At 34.6% G+C, this 17,876-nt stretch overlaps 2 protein-coding genes and 2 pseudogenes across 2 annotated transcripts; all 4 read right to left on the bottom strand.

Moving 5' to 3' along the window:
• Positions 1-1,643: 1,643 nt before the first annotated feature.
• On the bottom strand, positions 1,644-1,958 carry LOC130504193 (probable aquaporin PIP2-4). Its single transcript, XM_056998774.1, has one exon. The coding sequence runs from the start codon at positions 1,956-1,958 to the stop codon at positions 1,644-1,646; it is 315 nt and encodes a 104-aa protein (XP_056854754.1).
• A 2,435-nt stretch (positions 1,959-4,393) lies between these two features.
• On the bottom strand, positions 4,394-10,484 carry LOC130504192 (uncharacterized). The gene is made up of 10 exons (XM_056998773.1): positions 10,160-10,484; positions 9,651-9,701; positions 9,176-9,301; positions 7,889-8,425; positions 7,361-7,818; positions 7,192-7,291; positions 7,021-7,083; positions 6,833-6,922; positions 6,643-6,744; positions 4,394-4,832 (listed from the first exon to the last, which is right to left on the bottom strand). Exons 1-10 carry the CDS (start codon positions 10,358-10,360, stop codon positions 4,488-4,490), a joined length of 2,073 nt encoding a protein of 690 aa, XP_056854753.1. The 5' UTR covers positions 10,361-10,484; the 3' UTR covers positions 4,394-4,487.
• A 466-nt stretch (positions 10,485-10,950) lies between these two features.
• LOC130504190 (ABC transporter G family member 28-like) lies at positions 10,951-16,015 on the bottom strand (annotated as a pseudogene).
• Positions 16,016-16,800: 785 nt separating this feature from the next.
• LOC130504191 (ABC transporter F family member 1-like) lies at positions 16,801-17,873 on the bottom strand (annotated as a pseudogene).
• Positions 17,874-17,876: the final 3 nt, after the last annotated feature.

Below are 17,876 nucleotides of genomic sequence, written 5' to 3'. Positions count from 1 at the left end.
AAACTTAATCTAATGATGTTTTTTAGAAAAAATATAACTTCTTCTGTTATCCGGAAGGACGATGATGAAGAAAATATTGAAACTATTAAAGAAGCATGTTATTGGGCATCAACAAAAAAAATCTACGCAAGTTGTTTTGTGTCCTATTGCTAACACATAGTATCACAAATCCAGAAAACGTTTGCAATTGCTACTTGGGAAAAACTATCACAAGATATATTATGCAACCAAAGAAAAGGTACAGATAAACCAAGTTAGCTCATGTTTTTATAAAAATAAAATGTTAGTAGATCAAATTAATTTTTACATGTTCTTTCAGGCTTGTGTTTATCAGAAGATCAAATTAAGAGTTTATCTTTTGAGGAGATTGAATCAATCATGCGTTTGAACGGAAGCTCATTGACGTTGTTTAAGTTTTGAAACGTGTTATCAATAGTATACTCTTCTATTGGTTAAGCTGTGGCTTTTGTTAGATTTTCTATTAATTAAATTTTTTGTTTTACTTTTGTGGAATTCGCGATATTGTAATGATATAAATCAATAATAAAGATATTTTTCTCACTATTAATAGGTGAGAGAGAGAGAGAGAGAGGCAGAGAGAGGGAGAGGAGGGAGGGAGGGAGAGAGAGATGGCGGAGGGAGGAGGGAGGAGGGAGGATGAGAGGGGAGAGAGAGAGGGGAGAGAGAGGGGGGGAGAGAGAGAGAGAGAGATTAGTGTTTACGGTATATCCAAAAAAATATTGTATAAAAATATTGTATAATATCGAATTATTTTATATTGTACAATTGCTAACAAAATTTGACAACTTTTTGCAGGTTTCTATGGGATTTTTTTAATTCATAATTGTTCTTCTTATTTTATATTACTTATGGATTATATTTAAAATTTTTATCACATTTTCTTTTCAGGTTTCTATGGGATTGTGATATCTATGAGATTTTTATCACATTTTTTTAATACATCACTATTTCCTGTATATTTTTCTTACATTTGTTTTTTTTATTAGTTAACTTTTATTAAAAACATACTAATGATGTTGATATCTTTTTTACTTTAGTTAACATTCATTTGTTTTATTCTTATATACTTTTTGTGACTTTTTAAGTTTTTGTTTCAGTTTTATATTAAATTTAGTTCACATAGTTTATGTGTACATAATTTATGTTTTAAAACATAATTTTTCTTTTAAAAAATTAAGCGACAAAGAGCCTAATTAAACCGATCCAAAAAAACAAACCGAACCGAATATAAACTAAACTGGACATAAAGCACACCGAACTAGACTAAATATGGTTTACTTCAGTTGAAAAAAATATTAAAATCGAACTAAACAAACCAACCGAACCGAAAAAGTAACGAATTCCACCCCTACTGCATCTTGGAGATTTGCGCAAATCATGTCTCAGCACTGAAACTCTCACTTGTTCCACCTTCTCTTACATTTGAACTCAATCGATATTATACAATATTTTTATACCCGCACAGGGTGCGGGTCGGTCACCTAGTTGAAATTAAAGCGTACCATATGGATCTATACTGATTATGTATTACTACAATCTATATGTTTGGTATTTTATAAACTATACCATATTTCTAACTTTATTGTAACCTAAAATCTATGTACCGTGACGCGAACGTTAGTTTACGTACCGGAGATACCGGCGGTACAGTAAACGAGAACAAAGATCATTCCACCGAAAGCCCACGCAATACCCAATATCCCAACGCCACCGCAATCAACTCCTCCGGCGTTTGCGTCGGTCTGAGCTTTGTAGCCGATTACGGTGAGGATTGAGACGTAAAGGAAGAGAAGTGTTGCCACGAACTCAGCTATGACCGCTCTATAGAGCGACCATTTCCCAAGCTCCTCCATGTCAAACAATGGCGCCGGAGGTGGATCCTGGTAATCTCTCGCCGCCGATGCTCCACCCTCTTGCACCTCCAAGTCCTTTGCCATGGCCAAAGATGATGATGGGAGAGAGAGAAGATAGATGGATGTTTTTTGATGTTTGTTGTAACTCTTTGGTTTAGTTGTGTGTGTATATATATACACACAGAGGCTATGCAAGGGTTTGGTATAAGTACATTATAAGACAGATCATTTTGTGGCTATTAATTACGTGGACCGTTAAGTATACATATATTAAAAATAATTGTGGAAGGAATCATATCCAATCCGTATATGCCTCAAATGAGCTGGTGGTACATTATGAGAAACATCTCAAATTTCTAATCGTTTGTAAATGTTATGAAGGAATGATTTGCATAACTGCATGCAGTATTATATTTTGGCTTTTCAGAATATTGATATATTCGTTCATATATCATTGTATCAATTTCAACATTCATTTTCTTTTTAAATGTGGGTATGTTGGTTTAATTTTCATTCTGGTCGAGTGTGAGGATCGGTATGTTGGAATTTCAAATTAGATGGATTCTTTTTACAAAACAAACTAAAAAGAGTAAAAATAGATCCAAGTTTTTATGACTTAAATATACTCTTATACATATGATTTTGAGTTAAACTTAGAACAATCGCAAATGTTTTAAACCGTTGGAACTTGGAACCGTGTGATTTATGATGCAAGTTATTTACTCTTCAATATACAATTCATCTTAAAAACTGAAAGAGCAGCAGATTACTGCAGATACTGGAAATCATTTACAACCTTTACAGAACTAACTATCTGTTAGTTCTTTTAATCTTTTTCATTCACACGAAGTACACCCACTCACCAAAGAAACATCATAACATTCTTTCTATTTCTAGAAGTTAATATTTTCCTATGTTGAGTAATTTTCACAATCTATGTCTCTTCATTTTTTTCCTTTTTCCTAACTTAAAATTTCATTGATAATACAGAATGATGGAAACAAATCCTCGTAAAGCACCAGAATGTAGGCTGATCCAGGGTAAACAGAAACTACGAGCCTTGGTCCGAAAGCTCTTCTAAAAATGAAACGTAAAGCAGAAATGCATAGCAAGGTAAAGCAAAATAGTTCAGACTGTACAAACACATTCGTATATAGCCAATCCTCTGTCTCCAGAGTTGTGGTGTGGAGATAGATGTTTCTTCAATTCAACATTTTGTATATTATGAGTACATTTTCCGAATAACATAATTACTTGTCAGAGACTCAGAGATGTCTTTATTTTGTATGATTAATGGAAGATAAACTTGTTTTAGGCTGTCCTGGCCAACCCTCGATTTAGACATATTCTTGTGTTTGTATTGATTTAATTAGAGCCTTAATTTAGTATTTTTCAATTGTTGCTGCAACGTCAAATTTCATCGCCTTATTTTTTTTTCTTTATCCAGGTTTCAATCTTTAGATTTAGAATTTCTGTTACTACTAATCTTGCATGTTCCATTAAATGAATATTATCTATCAAATAACAGAATTACGGTTTATAACAAGATGATCAAACTATATATTATGGCTGAACAATACATAATGTTATTTTAATTAGTTATGGTCCAGCGAAGATGACTTAAACGTATGAATATTAAAGTCAAAGATAATTGAAGATACATTTTTTTTTTTTGAACTTAATTGAAGATACATTTATGTATGAACGTTTTTTATGCTTGAATATAAATCATTCCGGAGCAAGTCTGTATATATCAACGTCGTCACAACTTAAAATTTCAACTCATATTAATCTTGTATCCGTATATGTGGAGATAGACCTCGCTTAGCATATATTTACAATATAATATACATATATGACATAAAAGTTCAACACAAAATACTGGTCAAAATTTAAAATGATGTATTAATGAAACCTCAATGTAACCCACCAATTATCAAAAGTGTGTCAAAACTAAAATGTTGGATTTAAAATCGAGGAAAACGTAAATGAGCTATTTTCAAAAGAAGGAAAACGTAAATAAGATGATAAGAATGAGATCCATGACATGCAGACTCTTAACAACGTTGAAAATGTTATTTTATGTTATCTTTGCCAGACGATTTCTTCTGTACATCGTAAAATTATACCCCAATGATTTGCTCCTAATCTTTTCCAATTATTCCATTCATGTTGGACTTACATGCTTGTTGCATGCATATATTATATTTCTAGTTGCATATTAATATATATATATATATACACATATACATCCATGTAATTATGTTAATAATGCATATGGTCATGTTTATTATATTTCTGAATTTATTTTTCTCTTTAAAAACTATCTTCTTCTTTTGTCTTTCTGAATTTCTCTTATATACCTAGGAGCTCAAATCACACAGCTGATGCTCTGGCTAAAGCTGCTCTGTTTCATGCAAACTCTGTCTTGCCTCTTTAAGGCTCTAATTAATGAAATGTTTGGTTGTTCAAAAAAAAAAGATGTTGACTGATCGTATTAAACCATATACATGTCAGTATAACAACCATCCATAAAACTAAAATAAAACAAGCTTGGATATTTTTTATTGAACACAAAAGATTTCCAATAGTAAAAAGTACAAATTGATATTTTCAAATAGCTAAAAGATACTGAAACTCGAAATCATAAGGGATCTTTTCAGCCACCAGAGAGGAAGAAGAAGAAGAAGAAGCTTTTGAGTTTTGATTCTTTAAACAATCCACCATTGATTTTCTCAATGAACCAGAGGTTGGTAACTGACTGCAAACCCATTTCACCAGAGATCCCATCTCTGCGCCGTTGCCATCCTCCCTTGCCACGAAATCGACGGCGTGTTTTACAAGAAGCTCAGGCAAGATTACTCGTTTAGCCAACGTAACCACCACGGATGCTTGCAGATACTCCATTTTCGCTTTCTCTAGCTCTGTTGCCACTCCTTCTCCGGTGTATATCCTCACCTTCCATTTTTAATTAAAAAGTAACCATTAGTTGTGATAGTATATAGGGAAACTTCCATTTAAATTAAGAATGCTAATCAATCATATATATGTAGTTAATTTAAGTATCTATTTTATTAAAACAGAAGTACACATATAAAAATACCCTTAGTTTTCAGTGTTTTTTACACTTCCATGCCACTGACATTAAATAATATTTCATATTTTAATGTTGTCTTTTCCACTTTTATTAATATGTTTTCCAAAATTAAATTTGAATTAAATACACAATTAAATAATATTTCATATTTTAATATTTTGTCTTTTCCACTTATATTAATCTGTTTTCTAAAATTAAATTTGAATTAAATACACTTCTTTAACTTCTCAATTAAATCAATGTCAAATTAAAAAAAAATACATTTTTATTGGAAAAACAATTCATGGAAATTATAATATCAACTATTCATTTAACAAATCTGAACGAAAAAAATATTACCAAATTTGAAACGAAATTAGATAATATCCAAAAGGATTTACCATTTGGTATCTAGAAAACCATAACCAAACCTTATCTGAACAAAATATTTCGGATATTCGAATGTATTTAAATCATATTTATATACTTCAATATTTTAGCTATTTTCGAGTTAATATCCAAGATATAAGCTATTTTAAGTTGTTTAAATATTTGAAATATAAAAAAAATAATCTACTTTATTAAAACAGAAGTACACATATAAAAATACCCTTAGTTTTCGGTGTTATTTACACTTCCATGCCGCTGACATTAAATAATACTTCCTATTTTAATGTTGTCTTTTCCAATTTAATTAATATGTTTTCCAAAATTAAATTTGAATTAAATACACAATTAAATAATATTTCCTATTTTAATATTTTGTCTTTTCCACTTACATTAATCTGTTTTCTAAAATTAAATTTGAATTAAATACACTTCATTAACTTCTCAATTAAATCAATGTCAAATTTAAAAAAATACATTTTTATTGGACAAACAATTCATAGAAATTATAATATCAACTATTCATTTAAAAAATCTGAACGAAAAAATATTACTAAATTTGAAACGAAATTAGATAATATCCAAAAAGATTTACCATTTGATATCTAGAAAACCATAACCAAACCTTATCTGAACAAAATATTTCGGATATTCGAATATATTTAAATCATATTTATATACTTCAATATTTTAGCTATTTTCGAGTTAATATCGAAGATTAAGCTATTTTAAGTTGTTTAAAATATTTGAAATATAAAAAAATAATCAAAAGTAAACATCTAAAGTAGATAAACAATAATCAAAACACAAAAAATACTTAAAATATATATTTATTCTTCATCCAAATATTCAAGTTAAACCTATTTTAATTTTTAATTTAGGTACTTTAGCTTACATTATTCAAATTTACATGTTATATTTTTTTAGATTTAAGGATATTTAAAGATATATAAATTTTGAAAATTTAAAAATAATTTAAACGGGTTATCAAACCCGCAAAGTTCCAAATCCAACCGGAACCAAAGTTTATAAATACCCGAAAAGAGTTAGAATTTTTAAACTCGAAAATCTCAAATCCGAATAGATTTTAACCGAATTTGAGTGGATATCCAAATACTCATCCCTAGCTTAGTCAATATAAAACGATCAAATATTATAAATATACTATTTAGTATAAATAAACAAAAACTAAAATTAAAAATTAATATCCGTGCGGTCGCACGGGTTTAATATCCGGTAGTTATTAATCGGTCAGTTGTAATACGTAGATTGCTTAATAAAAGTGAATGAATGAGTTTAACTTACAGCAGGAGATGATCGAGTCCCGCATGAGAGAGCAAATGTGATGTTAGGATCCGTGGCTTCTAGGCCGTACAGTTTACGAATGATCATTTCTTCGTGTCGATCCTATGATTTATGTTTGCATACTTAGCGAATTCTTTAGAATAATCGGATCAATATGAATAATTGACATAGTATATATATATATATATACCTGAGTCATGGTAGAATTTGCAGACTTTCGTAGAATACAGTGCTCTATAGTATGAGCACTTATGTTTTTGCCTCCAACATTTATTGTAGCCTATAATTTTTACTTTGATTATTGTAAATTTTAAAAACATATGAATATGGATTTGACTTAATCTAATGTTTATTGTAGAATGGAAAAGAGAAACATACCTTGTTATAAACAAGAGATTGTAGTTTCTCAGTTGTTTTTGGAACTCCATATTGTAGATATCCCTGATCATACGCAAAAGTAATGAAATTACTTTGAGCATATACATAAATATGCAAGTGATTTTATAATTAAAAATAAGAAAATATAAAGTCTAAGTAGAGAACATATACATGCATGACACATGCATTGAACATGTTGATCCAAAACGCTAGCTTTTGTTGATGGCTCAACACTCGCAAATCCACTGTCGCAAGATTGTTCATCAAAACCCTGCATTTTGTTCATAGAAATATATTTAGCCTTAAAGAACATTTTCACAAAGTTTATCTCGAAATTTACCTGAGTTTCTGGATCAAAGAAACCGAGCTAGAGCTCGAAATACACTTGGAATCCATACAATTTGAAGTGAAGACGACAAGATTCTTGTATGGACCAATGTCTCTAGCCAAAGATGCTTCTACATCAAATACTCCATAGGGATCTTGTTGTCTTGATTCTTTGTAAGACACGAGATTCATGGATTTAGACAAACCGGATGTTGCCTTCTCCACCCTAAAGCTTCTTGAGATCAAGGAGAAAGGAGTGGATCTCGAGACGGGACCTTTCTCTAGCTCCATGACTCTTGTGGTTCTAAGGAGACGAACGTAGATGAAATTGAGACACTTCATGATGTTCTCGGCGAGCTTGTTTGGGTGCCAATTCTGTATGTTTTGTCCATCTTCCATCAAAATTGTGCTTGAGAGAGATTTTGGTGGGAGGTCTAGTGATGTATCAAGTGCTACACGATCCTTATTAGTCTACAACAAATCATAATTAACCATAAATCATATGAGTAAAATGCATGATAATTATTAATACAAAACGTACCTTGGGAGAAGAGTATCTAGGTTCACGTAGGGGAGAAGGAGATTTCATCCTCCTAAACATCTTCTTCATATTAACATTATCTTGCAACTTATTTTCTTGTTGAACTGACCGATGATTTTCCTTCTTGACTAATCCAATTTTCTCATTAGATTTGTGGAAGCTTTCGGTCGTGTAATCACCTTTTATGGCTTTGTTGATGAAATGCAAGGTCTTTGTTTCAAATGTTGCATTCTCTTGATGATGACTAGTAGAAGATTTGGTGTTGTTGTTCCCATTCTTCATCATGCACTGATCCACCATAGGGCTTGGAGGTGGGAAATTAGAGTACTTCGGCAAGACCGGAGTTTGATGAGAGGTTATATAGTCATTATTGTCACTCTCACTAGATTGCCATGCTCTTCTTGATGAACTTGTTGTTGCTTGTCTCAAAGTTTCATCTTGTTCTTCCTTCAGATTTATCTGGAGATGGCTTATTTGAACCTCTAGTCTTGAGATTTCTCCTTCCACTATCGACAGTTCCGTTATTAGTTCCTTCATCTGCATTAAAAAAATAGTGTAAGTTAACTAACTTGAACGTTTTACTGCTAAAAATGTCATGAGCTTATTTCTTTCATGGCAAATGACAGTTACCGCTTCAGAAGCAATTTGAGTCATTTCGAAGCTTGACTCTAGTTACATATATAATAATTATTTCCCTACTTTTTTTGAAGTTATTAAGAAAATTATGAATATATTAAAAATGCATTATCAAAATAATCGAAACATCAATTACTACAAAAAGAAAAATGCGATTTAGATTTTTGAACGATAATTACATCAGTTTGACTACCGTAGCAGAAAGCTAATTAGCATGTGATTGCCATTAATTAGAAAATAGTATGTGATTAAAATATATTAGAAAGGCCCTTGATTGCTTAGAATAGCTTCACAACATGTATATTCATAGTAACGTTTAAGTAATGATTTGAGTTTTGACGGTTTGCTTTATGTGAAACGGAAGTTTTTATATTTGCTTATGATTATGCCTTTTGTCCCGCAAGGTGATCTAGCAATTTTGTTTTAGTAGAAAAACTATTAGTTAATAATTGTATGTATGGTTGACCTGAGCCTTGGTTTAAAAGCAACGTTACCAAAAATACGTGTATGATTGTTATTTATCATCACATTCACATATTCTAGTTTTGCTGCTTTTTCACTCTATCCAAACTTAGAAACTTTACTTGCTCTTGCACACGTATATACAGAGGAATATGGAGAAGCATGTAGAAATGTATAATATAGTTATACCTTGGGAGGGAGAGAAGCAGGAAGGGAAACAGAAGAAGAAGATGAAGGAAGTTGATGTTTTTGGACTCTCTCCAAGATCTCACGTGTCTTCTCTTCTTGATCAAGCATCTCACGTAACATATACACCTAACAATTATTAAACTTTCTTTTATTTACCACAATATTAGCCTACAATTCGACATATATAAATGATAATTTTTCTTATAAAAGTCTATAATTTCACAATTGCAGAAGTATCATATTATGTGATTTCTAATGATAATAACATGCCAGGGGACCTAATTTAGTTAATGAATTTCAAAATCGAAAAATAATGCCAAAGATAATATTGAACACAAAAAAAAAACACAAAACTATATTAAAACTTTGATCTATGTATATTAGCATGTAGATTTATAACAACATGCCTTGGTGTTTGCCTAGATATAAACATAAAACATAAATAGGTAAGCAGCCTTGAAATGGACTTCCATACCTCTTTCTCTATTTCTTCCTTTTTCTGCTGCCCATTTGGCTTTTTCGTCCTCTATACACCAACAATTCACAGAAAGTTTTGTTAAAAAGGAACATTTTCACAGAAAGAAGAAAGAAAAAAAATCCAATAAAGCGAAAGCATGGATCGATTCTTCTTATAAAAATAAGAAACGGAAACTTTCCGGCTTCAAAACATAGATATGGTCTATATTTTTTCATGCAACAATGGAATCCTCCAGAAACAAACTGATGATCAGTTAATGTAAAGTAACGTTAACATCAATTCATTTTCATAACATCCAACACACACGAACTACGTACTTTTCTATATACAAAGAGATTTATGACGGTTTATTTAAACTCCATTAATTCGAGGTTTCACACTAATAAATTTAATATACATGCATATGCTAGTCACTAGATTTAATATTCATATACAATTCGAGTTATATGCAAACAATTCATTAATTTGACAAGAACAAGAATGGAACAAAATTAAAAAAAACTCACAACACTATGAGGGACATTGAAGGGAGAGATAGAGCCAGGGAGAGTTGTGGTGGGCATGGCCATAATGGAGCAGTCGTCGTCGTCGGGACTATACCACCGAGATGAAGATGGAGCAGAGAGGCAAAACCGGAAGGAAGAGTGATTGAGACAAGGAGGGAGATAATGGTAATGAAGGAGGTTAATAGAAGAAGAATGAGACATATTAAAGTATAGATTGGCTTAGGCTTCAAGATGAAGAAGAGAGCGACCGATTGTGAGGGGTTTGGTGAAGGAAGACGAGAAGCAGTTTTCGTAGCTGATGCTCTTAACCGTCCTTGAGAGAGAGTGGTGGGTAGTGGGGTTTTAGATTTTGATATAATATAGGATAATATTAGGTTCTATGTTATAATTTATCGTTTGAGTACAAGGGGGATTATGATTTACGCTCACTAATCATTATGAACAATTTTCATATCTATTTGTAGGATTGATGTGGAAGCAAAAGGAAGTTTTTTCTTGGATAATCAATTAACCATTACCTTTTTGTTATAAACAAAAATAATCAGTACATTCTGATCTACCTTGTTGATTCTTAAATAAATACTTCTCCACACTGTATAAGTACACTAGAATGTTAATAGAATAATCTTTTGACTTTAAAACAAAGTTACAAAAAGAATGTTAATGACAATATGTATCAAATGATATCATTTCATTTCATTTGGAAATATGAATTTTTAGGTGATAAAAGGAAAACAAATTACCTTTTTATTAACTTTTAAGTCAAGAAAGTAATGGAAGTTCTTGAAGGTTTTCTCATTGGTTTTTCTATGTACTTCTACATTTTTACTTGTATAAAACGAATTGATATCAAACCCGTGATAATCTACGTTATATCTATAAAACAATAGAAAGATGTACAACAATGAAGAATTACAGGTAAGAAAATCTTGAGCTCTGATGATGGACCTATGAACAGTGTACCAGGCTATGATCTTCTGCAACTGGTGTATTCTTTCTCCTTGTAAAACCTTTGTGGTTTGTCTATGTTCTCTATTGATTAGTCGTCCAGTATAGTTTCGCATGCATAGAAGGAGCTTAAAGCTACTTCTTTTGGAAAGTTACCATACAAAAGAACGCTGCACAGCGGCTCAAGATACCGGTTAGTGTCAGGAAGATGAGGCAACGAGGGAAGTGCTTGATGTTGTATCCATTCTCCATCAGTGATCCACAGCGAGTGATAAGCCAAACTCCTTTATATCTGAAATATTATATGGAAAATAGTAAACAAGATGCAGAGATGTGCCGCGTTGCAATGATGTTTTATAACATGAGGTTAAGTTTGCAAACCTTTGAGCGTTTGATACCACGAACGCTTCAAGAGCCCATCTCGTGTAGCACAACTCTGAGATTGACTCTACAATTTTGTTGTCGTTTGTACTTGTGGCTATAAGAGTCAGAACCACTGGAAGCAACACTGACCACTACACAGACAAAAGAGAAAGATATTTGAAACAATGCTTTCTAGTTTATGTCTTTGTTTCTTGTCTTCAGTAATTAGCACTTACCAGTTGAGCAGGACCAGGTTCGAAAAGTATGGCCAGGGCATAAGCTATGCCAGTTACACAGTAGACAAGACAGATTAGAACAATGTAGTTGTCTCCAACGGATGATCTTGGATTGTTGAAGAAGTAGAACATGGAGAGATAAACGAGAGGCTTGACAATAGTGTTGAAGTGATCAACTGTGTCTTTTGCTAAAAAGTAAGCTAGGCTGCTCATCCCTGCTCGGCTTTCTCTCCAGTAGTGTAGTTTATCAAGAGAGAAAGATCTCAATGCAGTAATCTTACACAAGAGAGCTGAACAACGCAAAAAATGATAAAAAAGGTTTAGAAGAAACAAGCAATGTTTTGTTGTCAGAAGAGTTTGAAAAGTTTATACTTACAAACAGCAATGACTGTGTATGTATATCCCATGGCACCAAACGTTTCATCGCTCACTTTAGCAAGCGTTCCTAAGCAGATACCAGCAAGCAAAAGTATTAGGTAATCTACAGCCAGTGTCCTAGCTTCTCGCAGTCTCTGTTTACCTAACCTGCAAAGCACGTAAACTAGGTTAAAGAAAGGATTCCAAGTCAACATACTGTTATTGTTAGCCCTGCGGAATTGAACCAAATTGAACCAGCTAAACCAGAAATTTTTGGTTTTCCATTCAGTTCTGTTTTTGAGATCGGTTCAGTTCTCGGTTCGTTCACTTAAAAAAATTAAAAACTATCATCTAAAAATAAACGAAATAAGCCAAAAATACTAACCAAAAATAACAAAATATAACCGGAATTAACCAATATTATGAGTTTTAAAAAAGTTTAAACCAAATCTAACCGAAACTAAAATTTGGTGACTGTCAAAACTAACCATAAATTGAACCGAGCCAATTATTTTTTTCCTGTGAGACTGTGACCGAACCGAACGAACCAAAACCGAAAAATATCCGACTCGAATAAACCAAATAACGAATTTGCAGGGATAATTATTTGAGGGAATTTACCTTCCTAAGAAGTATCTGTACTGCTGATACACACCAGGAACTTGTCTTTCAGACAAGTCACCAGAACTACTGAAGTTGTTCTGCAAGGTATCTTTCTTGATTTCAACATTTGCCTTGACATCTTTGCCAGAACTCTCCAGCAAAAGATGTTCCATCATCTCCCACAACGCTCCCGTGAGCACTTCCACCATGAGCAGAGTTCTCAGCAGAAGCCATACCTTCAATGCTTTTGAGCATGTCCGAAGGAACTGGATACCCATTATGAAGCATCCATCTAACCGGAAGCTGCTTATAAGTAACCCCTGAGCTTGTGCTTGCTTTAGTATCCCTTCCAATTATATCAATGTAGTAATCAGGAGGATTCACACGCTCAGGGACAATTATCCCAAGGCTGGAGAAGTATTCTTCAACTTTCTTGACTGATCCTTGGTAACATATTAGTCCACCTTTTGCCAAAAGTATTAGATCATCAAACATCCTAAAGAGAGTGTAGCTGCATAGATACAGAAGATTAAAATGAGAATAAAGATCTAATCATCTGAGTAACAAATGGGATGACTATATTATGTTGAACCTGGCTGGTGGACAACCATACAGATGTTTACTTCCTTCCATAGCCTCGCGGCGTAAAGCTCTGAGAAGTAACTGAGAAGATGAACTATCAAGCCCTGAAGTTGGTTCATCTAATATCAGAAGTGATGGTTCCATCACCATTTCAAGACCAACATTAACTCTTTTCCTCTGACCTCCGGAGATTCCTCTCTTCTCCACAGTCCCAACCATAGAGTCTCTGACATGTTGCAGACCTAGCGACTCAATGACTCTTTCCACAACTACTAAAACCTTCTCAGGCTTAGGGAGATCAGCAGGGAGCCTGTATATATTATGCATGCGGTTTCATAAACTGTATCAGAAAAAAAAGTTTGAATTTCATCAAGGAAAAGGTGGCTTACCTGCATCTTGCACTGAACCAGAGATTCTCCTCCACTGTCAAGTTCCCATGGACTATGTCATCTTGAGGCAACAAAGCCAATGATTCTCTTGTAGGACTGAATTGATTCAGCTTTGCCGTTTACTAGAATCATCCCACTCATGGTGCAACCTGCTGCTTGCCTGTTAAAGCTGTCAGAAAAGTGGTTTTCCGGCTCCTGAAGGACCCATCACAGCAGAGACACGTCCAGGTGATAGCTTCCCAGTCACACATCTCATGAGATTTTTGTTTTTTTTACCTTCTCAGTATAATAAGATCTCTTTAAATGCAACTTCAATGGTAGGTCTCTTTCTTATCTCAATGTCATTAGCCATATTGATGACTCCAGAGAATGTCAAGTTCTTGTTCTGCTCCTGCATAGCTTTCTCCTTTTCAATCTGACCATAAGCATACCTGAACATCTGGCTCTGCGTATGCAATGACTTGCCTTTTGGAGCATGTTTCTTAATGTTTTTATCGCCAATCTCAAGCTTAAAACCTTCAGTGTCTCCAGGGTTTTGTTCAATGTCCTGCAGCATCTCAGTTAGTTTGTTCTTATCCTTCTTCTTTCCCTTTTTGCCTGTGTCTGAGCTTCCTCCTGCCATTGGTGGTAAAGCAGCATCTGATCCAGGCTTTGCTTGGCTTAGACCTCTCATCAAATCAGGCTGTTTCATAGATTTTCTCCGAGAAAATGTTCTTGAAAACGATTGTTGCAGGTCGGTGGCATGCTTCTTTGCAATATCTTTGGCTGATTTCCACTTCTCTTGCGTTTGCGTCTCACGCACGCTTTGTACTGCTTTCTCCCTGGACTTTGCCTGCCTTCTTTCTCTTGTAGCAAGCACTTGATCAGAGCAGTTGTATAAGATTATAAGCAAGAAACCTAGCCCAGCCTACATATATAGACGTAAGTCAAAGACTCACACTATTTGGAAATAAACCAAATGAGATGATCAGTTATGTATGGCTTACAAAAAGCATGATTCCATATGCTGTGATGTTCTGATTTGTTGATCTTGGATTGCATGTAGCCAGCTTAAAACAATCTGCAAATGCATAAGAACAATAGAGGCGTTAAATTTTCCTGGACTTCCAACTTAAAATAAATTGGCGGTAACTGGATTATCCTTTATATATTAGCTATATCCCATCGAAACTTCCAATGTATGAGCTTATATTCTCACATTCTCTGACAGTACAAAAAGAGAATCACTCACTTTTTTCAGCAGTAGAACCTGTCCTGCAAAAATGTCTGTAGGAGCAAACAGAAGATTAGTTTTTATCTGACGAATCTCAAAGCAAAGTTATCAAAATCATTTTTACCCTCTAGTACAAGGAAGCTTGTCAATAGTTGAAGGACAAAAGAGACCCAGCTGAACAGAAAACTTCACTGCTACTAACAATATCAGCCAAATATCAGCACCACCACAAGTATGATTTGGCTGTCCTGAAGGAAGCTGGTAATGATATCTGCAAAAAAAAAAAAAAGACAATCATGCTTCTAACCTTACCAAATACTACAAAAACAAAACTTAGAAACATAGAAGTTAAACAAAAAAGACATACGGGTCGCATAATCCTGTTGTTCTGTTTAGCTTAGCTTCAGGACAATATGCTCCAAAGGACAAGCTTCATAACATTGCGAGGCAACAACATTAGAAGTGGCTAAAAAATGAAAAGATGCTAGACAGATTGAATGTTTTGTTAACTTACGTATCATGCAAGTAATCCCACGGGGGCAGAAGAAACCTGCGCAGCAAGGCGCGCATAGCTGAGTTCTTACCGGAACGTTTTTATCGTCTTTGAGATCAACTTTCACGTCTTTAGCAGTACGACAAGCCCATCCAGGTTCACATCCGGACATCCAAGAAGACAGATTGCAGTTCTTGTTCGGTTTCAAGTAGTTCGTAGCTCTCTTTGCACCTCCTAATAATCCATTGAAGTATATCCTCACTTCTGCAGCCGTGCATATCCTCTGCATCATGTCACCTTTTGTGGTTTTGCCACATGCGTTTAAGAAGCCTGGTTTTGAAGAGAAGTTAAACGCTTCATTATAATCTTCTTTTCTGCAACAAACCAGACATTTTCTTTTATTGGTTTTGTTGTTGTTGACAAGGAAAACAATAAGAACAAGATTTTGAACTACACATTGGTAATGCAGAAACCGAGTTCTCGTTTAATGTCATCCTCAAAAACTTCGGTGAGATTGATATTTTGTCGAAGACGAATTGGTTATAGAGGCGATTGGCTGCTGGATTATCCAAGCTTCTATCATCTTGACAGATAACTTCTTGATGAAATATAAAGACAAGAGAAACGAATAATGAAAAATGTTTCTTGAAAACATAATTTTCTCCTTCCCATTCCAGATTTTTTTCTTGAAATACAGTGATACAGATAATTTGTTCTTGAGATCGGGACGGATCAAGGAACCATTAGATTATTGATTTGTTCTTGAGATTCGAGAGGATGGGGGGAGAGAGAGATTAGGGTTTGTTTTGTTTATTTTTCTTTGAGGGGGAGATTGTGTTGTTTCTTGTGAGTCAAGAAATATGGTGGAGAGGAAGACATGGCGATAAATGAGGAAGAGGAAGAAAGACAGAGAATCGTTGGACTTTCCCCAACTCCTGTCGTTATAAAGTTTTATCACAACTCTCCCTTGAGAGTAAATCTTTTTCCTATTTTAGTTAATCTCTCCTTAACCTACGTCCACTATCCTTTTGATTTTTTAGCAAACTTTAGGTTTCATTAATTATATTTTTGATTGAACCCATTTCTAGCTTTAGTGCATCGGCTAAACCCTAATTCTTCGATGCTATTGCATAGCTGTGGAATGAATGGTTTTGTGTTCATAGAACTGATATGACTATCTTTATGTAGCTGTCTGTTTTATTCAACTTTATAATACTATTAAATAATACCATAAACGTCAACATCTCGTCTTTTATTAAAATGAAACAAATAATCCTACAAACAACCAAAGTATTACTTTTTCCAGCTCCGTTTCGCCTTTCAAAAAAAACGTTCAGTAACAATAATAAAAGTGCACATTAATAATGATATAGAACCACTGACCTCTTAGCGAGTAAGAAGTTGAAGAGATTACGAGTCTCTCTAACGTGTGGCTTCAGAACTCGTTAATAAACCATTCCCAAAACCATCCCTCTCACTCTCTAGCCAAAGACCCAAATAGAGTCTTCCGACTTGACTCTTATATTCAATCACAAGTCCAGCTTTAGCTTGAGATGCTTCTTGAAGTCCATAATGTCACCATTCCACTTAGTGATGCACTGCTTCTCACACACACCATATCTCATGAGCCACTTGGTTAATCAACCTGAGTCATGACTCACCAGAACCAAACCACCATCCCACTCGTTCAACGCCTCGGCCAGAGAGTTCAATCGTCTCAATATCCAAATGATTAGTAGGCTCATCCAGCCAGGCATGTTAGGCTGCTTATAAGCCAACCACGCTATCACACGGCTCCTCTGTCCATCAGAGAGATTCTTCATCGGCATCACCTGCGCCTTTACCGGTCAGACCGAACCTACCGATGGCAGCTCTCATCTTCTCCTCTTCGTTACCCGAAACTCGTTCATCATGTAGATAAGCGCAGGCACTTCCAGGGTCAGCTTCTCAGCCAGATGCTGATGGTACTGAGCAATCTTCAAGTGGTTGTGACGCCTCACCATTCCTTCAGTCGGGTGCAGCTCACCCCGTCATTAACTTCAATAAAGTACTCTTCCCAGCTCCGTTAGTCCAACAAGAGCCACTCTTGAGTCCAAGTCAACACCAAAGTCGATGTTCTTTATATAAGATATCCGGTGTGTAGCCCAAAGACACTTCCACAAAACTGAAGCACCGGAGGTGGAAGCTTCCGACATCAGCAAATCGGAAAACGAGAACACTGTCTCTTGCCACCTTCTCTGTGAGCCCACCTCTCTCCATCTTCGCCAAAGTCTTCTCCTTTACTCTGCGCTTGACGAGCGAGTTTGGCTGAACCGTGACCGAACCGAGCAATGTACTCCTTCATGTGGAGATCTGCTCTTGCTCCCATCTGTACTGTTCATCTGATTCTCTTCTAGCTCGGAAGCGTCTGGCAGTACTCGTCGAAGTTCCAGTGTTAGTACTTGAGCTGCTTGCTTTGCATGTGGATGATGTTGGTACACACTCCGTTCAAAAAATCCTGTGAGTGGGATACCACAACAAGGATACGTTCAAA

This window comes from Raphanus sativus, unplaced genomic scaffold, assembly GCF_000801105.2.
Source record: "Raphanus sativus cultivar WK10039 unplaced genomic scaffold, ASM80110v3 Scaffold1404, whole genome shotgun sequence".
Taxonomy (NCBI): Eukaryota; Viridiplantae; Streptophyta; class Magnoliopsida; order Brassicales; family Brassicaceae; genus Raphanus; species Raphanus sativus.
This window is presented reverse-complemented; position numbering and strand designations above follow the sequence as displayed.